This window comes from Coturnix japonica, chromosome 3 (genome assembly GCF_001577835.2).
Source record: "Coturnix japonica isolate 7356 chromosome 3, Coturnix japonica 2.1, whole genome shotgun sequence".
Lineage (NCBI taxonomy): Eukaryota > Metazoa > Chordata > Aves > Galliformes > Phasianidae > Coturnix > Coturnix japonica.
The window spans coordinates 9741085-9752998 of NC_029518.1; the positions used below are offsets into that span (position 1 = coordinate 9741085).

General features: G+C 44.6%; 1 protein-coding gene across 2 annotated transcripts; it reads left to right on the forward strand.

The window, feature by feature from the left end:
- Positions 1-1922: 1922 nt before the first annotated feature.
- On the forward strand, positions 1923-7641 carry LOC107310887 (ankyrin repeat domain-containing protein 9-like). 2 transcript variants are annotated; one of them, XM_032443743.1, is made up of 2 exons: positions 1923-3127; positions 7492-7641. In XM_032443743.1, exons 1-2 carry the CDS (start codon positions 2255-2257, stop codon positions 7513-7515), a joined length of 897 nt encoding a protein of 298 aa, XP_032299634.1. In that variant the 5' UTR covers positions 1923-2254; the 3' UTR covers positions 7516-7641. The 2 variants fall into 2 exon arrangements, with proteins under 2 accessions (XP_032299634.1, XP_015712444.1); XM_015856958.2 differs by having other exon boundaries at positions 1924-3127; positions 7057-7639.
- Positions 7642-11914: the final 4273 nt, after the last annotated feature.

Consider the following 11914-nt stretch of genomic DNA (forward strand, 5'->3'; position numbering starts at 1 on the left):
CATTGTGACCTGCAGTGTCCTGGCTTGATCATGTCTGCTGTCCTGGCTGAAGACTCCTGCACTGTCTCTTGTGCCAGACCTGGTCACCCTGCAGCCACAGAGTGAGCTGGGTCAGTGGCCAGAGCCAATGCCAAATTGCCCCTCTCCAAAAATATGGTCAACTTTGTGGTCAAACACAGTGGTGGCCTGGCAGTGGCACCACAAAGGTCACTGTGCTTGGTCATCACCCTGCCATAGACAGGAAGAGCTGGAGCACTAGCAAAACAACTTTCATAGAGTTATAGAATCACAGAAATCTTGGAATGATAGAATTGAATGATAGAATGGCTTGGGTTGGAAGAGACATTAAAGATGATCTAATTCCAAGTCCTCTGCCTTGGGCAGGGTTGCCAACCATCAGACCATTCTACTCAGGAATCCACCCAACTTGGTCCTGAGCACCTCCAGGGATGGGGCATCCACAGCTTCTCCGGACAGCCTGTGCCATTGCCTCACCATCCTGTGAGCAAACAGTTTCTAACACCTAACCCAAACCTCTCTTCTTTCTGTTTAAATCCATTCTCCCTTCTCTCACGACTATCTACCTGCATAAAAAGTTGGTTCCCCTTCTGCTTGTGAGCTCCTTTCAAGTACTGAACCTCACTGGGTTTTTTTGGCCCCCTATTCAGGCCTGTCTAGTCAATCGGGACTTCCCTGTGCTTTTTGTTACTCTTTGGATCTGCCCTTGATCGTACACATAGTTTATTGCTACCATGGATACAAGATGGGTAATAGTATGCTGAAATAACTATATAGCAGTATTTCCAAGAATAACTGCAATAACAATGGACTAAAACTGTACATATATTCCTTTATTCTGACTATATGAAAACTCACCCTAAAACAAAATGTTTAGAACATGGAATTGAACATCTAGGACTTTGGAAGATGGGACAATGTGTTAGATGTAAACCCAGATTGGTGATGGTTTTCTCCTTGAATGACCCCAGGCATCATTTGGAGATGTTCAGACTTTATGCTTGAACACTCTGGTTTGAATATACTGACTATGCTGTTGTTTCCTTGCTAAATGAAAAAGAGAAGTACTCAATTTGTTGCATTTTTTCCTGTTCTCATAACATGATGATGAGATACCGTCTTACTGCAGTTTGTTGATTTATAAAATGCATGGAATTCCTCCTATTTAGGAGGTGTTCGTTTCTTTTCTATGAAGGTAATTTTGGTCAGGTCATTTTGCCTCATCCTATAGGTTGCACCCCTCAATCCTGTGGGCCTTGGTCATCTTACCAGGGCACTTCACAGATCAGATTGCTTAAGTCCATTTCCCCCTATTAGAGCTCACTCTGACCCCAGCCCTGGAACATTACATTTGAGAAATGCTTAGATCAAAGCTCTCCATCTGCAATTGTGGTTTGGCCTTTAAATTTGTTTATGTACCTGCTGTGCAAAACAGAGGCACTTCAGATATTTCCTTGCTAAACAAAGGCAGGCATTTAAATGGAGCAAAATGCTTTATGACTCCAGGCATGGTCACTCCACATCCTGTTTGACTCTTTTTTCTGCGGAGATTAATGTTGGGATCTTAAATATCACTAATGCCTTGCAGACAATCCATTAACATCAGTGTCTCCTAATTGGCCAGCCATACCATTATTTATAAAATAGGGAGCCCCTCCTAATAGTACAGCTACCATTCCCTTGATTTCACGAGTAGATCATCCTCTATATTACCAGCCATGGAGCATTTTATGCTGCAACATATATTTTTATTGTTAACCAAGCTGTGTGTGTGAGCTACATGCAAAAAATAGATGAAAATTACTATCACACGTACTGCGATGTATGAGCTGATCTGGTTAGACATGAAATGCAGACAGAAAACTACCTCACCTCTCAAGCTAATTTTAGTCTCTCCCTGCCTTCTCAGTAGCTGCGTGTGTATAAAATCACTTGCAGTCTGACAGCGTTCCAGTAACCCACACCATGCAGGCAGCACGATATACTTATTAACCAGCTGCTTGCATGGCATGGGTTAACTGAGCCTGTGGGATTGTGCTTACCTAAACAAAACCACTGCAGTGAGGGGAAAAAACAATGAATGGGTGGAGATGATCAGCCCATGCATTCAAGCTAGTGCAGTCCAGGCAGCAATGACAGCCTGAAGGTTGCAGCAGCATCGGGATCTGCATTCCAAGTGTACAGATCGTACAGTCTGGAGAGATTTTACGTGGAGCTGCTCTTTATTTGCTGAGCCATGGCCAGCAACCAGGCCAGCATGCAGGATGATCAGAGCAGGCACTGCAAGTTCTTATCCTATATGTTCTACCAGGCTGTGAGAGATCACAAGCCTGTGTGGATGCTGGAAGACATGAGAACTATGGAGTATTTTTACTGGGAGGAGAATGCCAGCCTAAGAACGTACTCACCTTCAGAAGCCCTTCTCTACGCAGTAGTGCATAACCACCTGCCTTATGCTCAGTATCTGCTGTCTCATTTTCCAGAGGAGGCTCTCAAGGTACCCGGAGAACACTTCTGCTATTGTCCATCCTCTGCTCCTCACTTGGCCATGGCGGTCACATACGACAGGAGAGATATCTTGGGGCTGATCATCAAAATTGCGCACAAGCTCCCCAGCTTAAACTCGTACATCAACAGGACTGGTTGCTTTCATCTGGAAGATGGGAAAACCCCCTTGCACCTCGCCTGTGAACTGCTGAGGTCAGAGACAGTCCTCATCCTCCTCGGCAACGGAGCTTCTCCCAGGATAGAGGACAGTAAAGGGCTTACCCCCCTGGATGTCATCCTGGAACAGATGTGGGACTCCAAAGTCAACATGGCAACAAAGAAGCTCTGCCTTGACTACCTCTTGCTCTTCATGCCCAACCCACAATTTAAGATGCAGAAAGTTCTACAGGATCATCCAGAACACTGGACAGCTTTGCTGGGAGAAGAGAAATTCAACAGCCTGGTGGGGAACACGCCTGCTTCTTTATATCTGCAAGCTATGCAAACTATTCTCCAGACTCTGCCTCCATCCCACTTTCCTAAAAGCATCCAGGAACTACCTATACCTCAGGCACTAAAGCCCTTACCATCCTATGGCAAAAAGCAATCGACAAAAAATGTGGTAAATGTTTTTCCTTGACTTTACTCGCTGGGTCTTGGATTTTTAAAGGCAACTTAGGGGACACGGGCAGCCACCACTCTGTATTTGATTGTGATTTTAATACTTATCCTACTAGGCTATGCTGGGAAATCCAATATTTTGTGACAAGATTTTAAATGTTGAGGTGTTTGTTTTTTTTCTAATTGATTGCAGGCACGGCACTTTTAAAGGCAGAAGCCTTCCTTGTTTTCTGTTTCGTTATGCATGTGAAGAGTTAAATGTAGCTGAGGCTGCATTATGTTTGGGTTTTTTTAGCTCTCAGATGGTACCAATGCATCTGAATTCCCAACATAACTGTATCCTGTGTAATGTACCTGAGTAAAAAGAAACAACTTGCACAGTAGGATTTTCCAAGGGTGTAACTGTGGAACTGTGTTCTACCAGAGCTAGGAAAAATACCACCTTGTATGAACAGGGTTGAAATATCAGGTTTCCTTTCTAACAATGAGTCAGAATCAACTAGTAATAACCAAAAAGTCCAAGGCTGATACTACAGAGATGTAGAGGCAGTGCTACAGAGTATATGATTTTAAGGAGTTACTTAGCACTGGGTCATGGTGCGGAGTGTGTATATTTAGATAAGACCACCAAGTGTATATTTCTATGTGGAAACTGTGACAGACAGAAGAAATAATGGAGAGCATCCTATCTCACTCAGAAGTGAAGGGGTTAAAGGCAGCTCCAGCCCAGCCGCCTCCACAGAGGTGTGTAATGGGGAGGGTAATATTTTCCTTGCTGTCCAGTAGAAAACTACAAATAAGAGCAAGGCCGCTGGCAGCCCCATCCTTCATGAGCGACATTATCGTTGACGTGTGTTTTAGGGATGAATGTGTCTCCAAAAGAGATGAAGCTCATTAACTCTATTTACAAGTGGATCTCAGAGTGACTCATGTTTGCCATTTACCCTAAGCTGGGGTATGACATTGTGCAGTAGAAGTCGCCACTTGTTGTGTTTTTGCCGCTCAGGTCCAGCCAGAAGGCCTGCTCCTGGGACAGAAGGTCCTAAGAATTCCCCAGGAACTGCAGGCAGGCTGTGTTTGCAGCTTTCCAAGAGTAGCTCTCTGCAGGGCTGGGGATGCACTGCCCAGGCAGAGTCCTGTCTGTTCCAGGTGCTGGCCTTGCCCTCCTGGCTATGCTCAGCATCAGCAGAGCAGCGGCACAATCCCAACTCCTTCATGGGGAGCATCTCTTATTTTGGATCAAACATCTTTTTCCCTTTGTAAGTGCAACCCTCTGCTCTAATGAAGCAGCATTACACATTTCCCCGGATCTGTTCTGAACAGCAGTGAATAAATGGCTGATCTCTTTAAATAAATTTGGTGCAAAATGCCATGTGACACAAACCCCATTTTGAAAGGCTCTGGCTATGAAAGGATGTGCAACAGACGCGTGCATTCAAATCTTGCTGCACAGAGAAGATCCTTCCACACATTATCCGTTTGTGCCAGGACCGCTGTATCAGAGCTACACCCTTCTGTATCAGCTCACAGAGTACTTCTGCATGGTTTCCCTCTGTTCAGTGCACCCCAGTGTGTGTCAGGCTATGATGATGCTGCAGGGCCAGGGGGAGATTTCTTGCAGGGCTGGACAAGAGCCATCTGGGAGATACTTTGGGAGACACTGGGACGTTCCCCTCAGACACCCCTCCCCAGGTGCTGGGAAGCAGTGCTGTGCCAGTGCCTGCTGTGCTGTGCTGTGCTAGGTGACGATGCAGACTTGCCGGCGAGACAAAGAAAATGCCAGCCCAGCCCTAAGAGTAGCGAGCAGGCCAGAAAAGGGTTAACTCTTCCCTTACAATCCCACCTCCCCCATGGTGTCCTCCCAGCCCTGCCTGCTCTCCTTGTCTGAGTCTGCTCTGCCTTGTGCAAGGGGGAGGGCACGAATGGTGGCAGAGGATTTCAGCATAAATCTTGGACAGGGTTTTTTGCAGAGAGGCCGGGGCGCACACTAGTATGTGGAGGCTGTCACAGCTTCATAAAGCAAAGCAGAACCAAGGGCAGATTTGCATAATAAACAGTGGCTGAGCCACTTCTGCCCTGGCAGCCCCCAGAAAGGCAGCGCTGGGGGCAGAAGACAGAGCAGACACTCTCTGCCTGAGGCTGCTGAGAGCAACTGTGCAGTGCTCCGCACCCCAGAGGAGTGAGATTGGGATTGGGCATGTCCCCAGTAGCAATGCAGTACCTCATCTCAGCAGGCGAGAGGCCGTGTAGGCTGGAGATGGATATTATTAGAATAGTAATTAGGCTCCGGGAGCAGAGTTGCCGGCAAAGGAGAGAAGGTAAATCATCAATCACCGGCTTGATTCTATGAGAGTTGTGTTGCTAAGAATTTCAGGAAAGACAGGAAGGAGAGGAAGGTTGTTCATCTTACAAGTCAAATGATGCAGGTGGGAATTCTTGGTGTTACTGACACTGGCACTTTCTAAATAAGGCAGAGGGCAATTCAGTGGGAGCATGAGCATCTAAAATGGTGCAAGGATTACTTGTTGACTGTAATAGCCAGGGATCATCACAAAGGTCAGAGTTCAGACATTTAGGCTCTCTGGTGGCTTTGTGGCACACAGAATGCTTTGTGAGCATGCACAAGGTTACCCTCTATCCATTAGCCAAGACGGAGGATAAGAGCATATCTGTGTCTGTTATCACAGCCTAGAAGAAGGCTGCTGGCTGTTTGTTGGGCAGCACATAAAAGCTCGGATGTTCTCAGGCTAGCAACAGGCAGCTGTCCACACTGGAAAGATCACACCAGAGCCCTGTCATTTCTGTCCTCCTGATCATTTTAACAAGAGCTCAAGCACTCACTGGGCCTCAGCCTTCACCTACCTTCTGACCTTGAAGTACAGTTCCACTGGGCAAGAGGTGAGGGCCATTAGTGTTCTGGTGCTTCTGCTACAGAATGACTTCTTCCATCACCTGTAGTGCCAAGAGTGCAGAGTGGGGTGTCCTTCTGCAGGAGGATTTATCTTGCAGTGAGCTGCCTGTTAGTTGGATATCCCATTTATCTCCCTACCTGTACAGTGACATTACATCTGATACAGCCAAATCTACCTCAGTCCTGTCTGCGTTGATTTTATTCTCTCCGAGCCAGGTTATTAGCAAAAATAAATCCTATATCTTTTCCACTATTCCTGCAACTGATGGTCAGAAGTCGTCAAAAATCCCAGTATTTGCATGACAAATATGTCAGTGACTTTCTTAATCAGAAAAGGTGCTACGTAGCGATGTTTACATTTTCCATATAAACATACCAAGTAAGGGTAGCTAAGGCCATTAATTCAGAGCTTGGCTAAAAGAGAAAAGGACACAGTCTGTGTTCACCTTTGGGTTACAGGCTGGCTTTGCAGGTTACGTTCTTAAATCTCAGTCTTTAAAGGTAGCAGTGTAAAGATCTGATGTGATATGTGTGTGTGTTTTCCTTCCGTATCAATGAGTATCATTTCAGTTTGCTCCATGGGTCTTTGGCTGTGGATGTATGTGTGTGTACATGCACACACGTGTGTCTGTGTCTGCCCTCTTCTGGTACAGCTCCCAACTGACACACAATACTTAAGACTTATCATGTACTCAACGGTGGCAATGCCTTAAGAAAGCAGCCTTCTGATGTTTTGTGTCCTAAGCATGGTGCTGCTAACAGGTAAGGATATTTCTGCTCTGGCAAAGAGGCAGCAGCTGTGCTATTGAAACAGATGTTTCATCACTAAGCACCAAGCATGAGGGCTTCTGCATGCCAACAGTCATCCAACGAAGGGTCTGTGATGTTGGACATGTCTTATTGAATTGCTTTTTAAAATAAAATATATTAAACGTGTATCTCCATCTTTTTCTTTGGGCTGACAGCAGAATTTGGCTACCTATGACTTCTTAATCATATGCTTCTGTCTGTTTCTGCAGCACCATTAGCAGGGAGGACAGGCCAGAATCTGACCTCAGTTGCATCTCTTTACACCCGACTTTTTAAGTCAATTGCACCACTGCTGATGTTTGCTGGTATAAAAGAAAACAGAATCTGTGCACGTATTCTTCAAGACTCCATTAACTCTGACTTCAGCTTACAAACAAAAGTGATACTCAATCCCCGAAAGCATTTTTTAACATTTTTCATACTTTGAATGTATACAGATACAGACATTCTCTAACACTGATGGGCACTTTCCTCTTCCCTGTTCCCTTGGCTTTCGTTGGCTTTAGCGTGACAGGGACTGACGCTGTTGTTTACTGATTACAACTGAATGTTCCATGCCCGAGTACAAATGAATGTTCATGATACAAATCAACTTTCTTACAAAGCCATACTTTTGTAATTTTGATTTCTCTTTTTTTTTTTAGGGAAAAAAAAAATCTTCCATATAATTGTATATACGTTACTCACCGCATGATTAAAGAGAAACAGACTGCAATGTGTGCTGGGAATAATATATGCATATTTATATATATATATACCCCAAAATAACAGCTGTGACAATTATTTAATTTGATTGTATTACTGTAATAAACTTGCAGTATAAACTTGATGTGTCTTTTATTAGACAGCTGGTCAAAAGTACCACCAGTGCTTTGGTTCATTTTGGTGTTTGGTGACTCCAGTGTGACTGCTGAGCCAGGACCTCCAAAAATGGGAGCAGAAGAACATAACATTTTCCAAGCCTGCAATATCGAGCTGAGCTGACAGAGGATGGTCCAAGTGATGAAGTGAGCCTGCATTCCACAGACCTGCTGCAAGGGGGAGCTGAAGATCCCTCGATCTTGTATTCATAGTGGGAGATCTAACTACTCCACCTTCAAGAATGTGGTCCCCAGAGATGTAAGCTTTCTGGCTTATTGATTTCAGCCTTCCCTGCCTTTGAGAATGGAAAGCTGATTCAGCATCTCTTGTCCCCTGGCAACTCTGCCAAGGCTGACCACCAGGACAGTAGTGAGTGGCTCTGGCAGCTGACAGAGAGCTGGGCTGATAGATCCATTGGAGACAGACTCATCTGGCTATCAGTCTTTTTACAGCTGCTGTTAGTTGTAGCCCACACAGCAGCAAGCAGTAAGACAGGTATTCAAAGAGAGATAAATACAAAGTGTACATTCCCTTGTTCTGGGGAAGCATTTTCAGAATCACACAATGCAATGACTGAAGTCCTGCCCACACCTCAGTTTACCTCCCTGGGTGAGTTACCCGAAGGCTTGATGCATCCCATACAAGCCAGCAGCTGTCTGTCCTTCTGGGAACATACGCTGCATTTTGTTATACCACAACACTCATAGAATAATAGGGACAACTGCATGCAGCCTGCAAGGGATCCAGCTCCCAAGACACCGCTGCTTGTGTCATAAAATCAATGGTTGCTTTCCAGACTAAGTTCCAGTTCCAGCCCTCATAAAGTGTATTCATATTCTGCTCTAGAGAAGTTTATTGCTCGTGGGGAAGCTGTGGCTGAATCTCATGAATACACACAGAGAGAAGGCACCTATGTTCCATACACTGGCTATGCCCACGCACATGATCAGATGGGCAGATTCTCATGCAGAGCTGTGAGAAGGTGATATGGTTATTCTGGAGTTGTCAGACTGACAAAAGAGGAAAAAAGGAGAGCAAAGGTGTGAGAGAGGCAGTACAGCAAGATTCCTAGAGCTGGGTTTCTGGTCACAGGGTCAGATATCAGTCTCAAACCCAAGCCAATACAAGCCCTTTCCATCCACATTCTGCCCACTATAGAGGTCAGATGGTCTGTGTCTCAAATGGAGAGTTGTCTTTATGAAGACACTCTTAGATCTTGTTCTTGTTTACCTGCTCCTTACCCCTGCCCTTGACTGAGCAAGATGTGTCATAATGCTGTCACACCAGGGCAGAGATAGGGGTAGGGCCACTTTTTTACCTCCCCAAGAGGTGAAGCGCCACTTGGGATAGAATGGAAGCCAATGGAGCAGATCAATACCTCACCACAATATTATTACTAGTCTTGCTGGTCTTTCCACTGAAGATTTGACAACTTAGATTTTAAGTTTAAAAAACACAGCAGTACATACAAAGACCTGAAATCCTTATTCTAGATAGATCTGTCTGTGGCATTGGGACAAACAAAAGTTGAACAACCTGTCCTACTTCATATCATAACAAAACAGTTTTGATATGAATGAAGAACATTATCATGTTCTTCATGCTTGGTGACTGCACACCAAGCAAAATCAAAGCGGGACAAAGTGACGGCGCAAGATGGCGTCGGAGCGGCCACAAGATGGCGTCGTTGCCTTTCGGCGGGGACGCGCGGCCATGTTGGCACTCGCCGCAGCCGCTCTGCCTCGCGGCCCCGTCCAGCATGACTGTCACAGAAAGAAAAAGTACTGCTGAGGAGGCTGATAGCCATCAGGAGCAAGGAAGGGTATTGCCGAAGACGCATTTATTTGTGTTTCTGGCACATTTGATTAAATCTCAAATGGTTCCCTAGGCAGTGGCAGCAAGCCTTACTGCTTGATAGCTAACAAAAATCAGTATAGCTTTCTGGAGCTACAGCCATCTGATCTGAGGGTCTAAACCCTTTATCTTTGCTTCTGTCTGCCACCGACCTAATCAGCAGACCTCCCAAACCAATCACAAATAAGTTAAAAATCAACTTCATATGCAAAGCTTAGAATAAAACATCTGTATACATCTTGGAAGTCTTCACAACCTCCTGTTTTATTAGTATCTCTAAAATAACTTTTCTTTCCTGCCTAATTCAGCCAGAAGCACTCAGATAATCCTCATAGGACTGTTATGTGTATTTCCAATTAAGCAATTTATAAGCACTGGCTGCAAAGAGCTTTTTGTTCTTAAGAAAATTATTTCTTCATTAAGAACAAAACAAGTCTTTTTTTAACCCTGCTTTATCTGAAAGCCCTTGTGCCCCCTTCACATATGGTTTAAGTACTGAGCTATGTAGGAGGAGATTAATCATCTTGTATCCCAACAAGCAGGCAAGACATGGCAGCTGGGTCAGCCTCACAGGGAATAGGCTTTTCTGTGTTTGTTTTCAGAGAGAAGTCAGGCAGACAGACACTTACTTTCAAGCTACTGCCTTTGCCAGAGGCAACCCACACAATCGTGAACCCTTCTGGAGTCTGAGTCATGTAGAACTGCCATAGATAAAATGAAGACAGGCAAGAGGGAAAAAAAAAATCTCATTGACATCCAGCTAATGAGTAGAATTTCCAAATTGCCTCCTGTTTTACAGGCTGTGTACCTTAATTAGATGAATCACAGAGGATAGAAAACACAGGCCAAAGAGCTCATAAGAGTCCACTTCATTCTTTTACACTAGCAGCATTATCTACCTCCCCATGAGGAAAGAATGTCCCTCCATCTTCTCAGACAACAAAGTCTTCTGGCAAGAGGCATGAGCTAGTGTAGAAAAGAAGAGCAGAAATGATGCGTGATTGACTTGAGCTATCTGCACATGCACTTTGTTCCTATTCCTCGCCTGAAGTCTTTACCATGAACATCACTTTCTGTAAAGACACATAACAGCCTGCTTTCTGGTTGAGGTCGGGTCTGTGACAACGACATGAGCGGCACTGAGCAGCAGCAAAGAGAACTAAGCTCAAAGATGGCCACCTGCATGTAGTAGGAATTGACTCACCAGAAATCTCTCTGATGTGATAACAGGAAGATAATATCAGCCTTGGGCATCCCAGGGACTCTTGAGAAGAACTCCATGTTAGTGTAATGGATAGGCTGTATATCTTTCTCCAAGACAGATTAGAATGAGGCAGGCTAACAGACCCTGAATACTTGAGATTGATACCTGGTGTCAATTTGCAATATACAGACATGGAATAACAAATAAAACATAGTTGGTACTGTTAGTAAGCAGATAACATGTACAAGTAGATAAGAAACCAACACATAATGTCAGGTAAAACTGTATCCAGCAGCACTGTCTGTTTCTCCCACAACTGGGGAGATAGCAGTGGTGGTTCAGTGAGTAGCTCAGTGAAGTGTTTTCACAGTGAATTTCAAACTTAGTGATTCCTTTCTCAGTCTCCATATATCATGATACACTCACAAAGACATATTACTGTATGTTTCCTTTACTGAGTAGATAAATAAGGAAGTTGATTAAGGGACTGTGGGAGGCAGAGGTGTAGAAATAATGCCATAGTCGTAAATCAAGGATGAGGTGTGAAAAGTATTTGTCAGTGATATGAACATAATGCAAGGTGTGAGGTTGATCTAGAAACCGTGTTTTGTGTTGGCTGCAGTGTCCAGAGGCCAGAAAGGGGAAAATAATGTTAGGCAGGAGATAAAGTGGAAAAGAGTATGATCAGCCCTGAGTCTTGGAAACAGTGCAAAAGGAGAATCGTTGGTGTTTAGATATTTAGTGCAAAGAGAGTATAGACAGCAGTCAGAACTGCCTGGTTATTTACCTGAAGGAAAGGGGACGTGGCAGAATCTCAGCTGTAACAAAATAAAGGGAATAAATAAGAGGACACAGGGAGAAAGTTCAGGATTTAATTTTGTTTGGTGTTCAGTCAGCAAGAGATGCGGGGGTGGCAATATTGCCAAAGAAAAGCGAAGTTGAAGGAAATAGATTAGGAGCAGTGAGTCAGCTATGTGAGTTCATGGTTGCACAACTGATAATTGAAGCTGCAGAAGAGTAAGAATTGTCTGAAGTTCCAAGGGGGCATTTCTTTCTGGGCTTTACAGCTCAGAGTCCCATAGAACATACAAAGTTCAACAACACTTCATCGTCAGAGACCTGCATGAGGAGAAGGGAGCAGCAGTGGG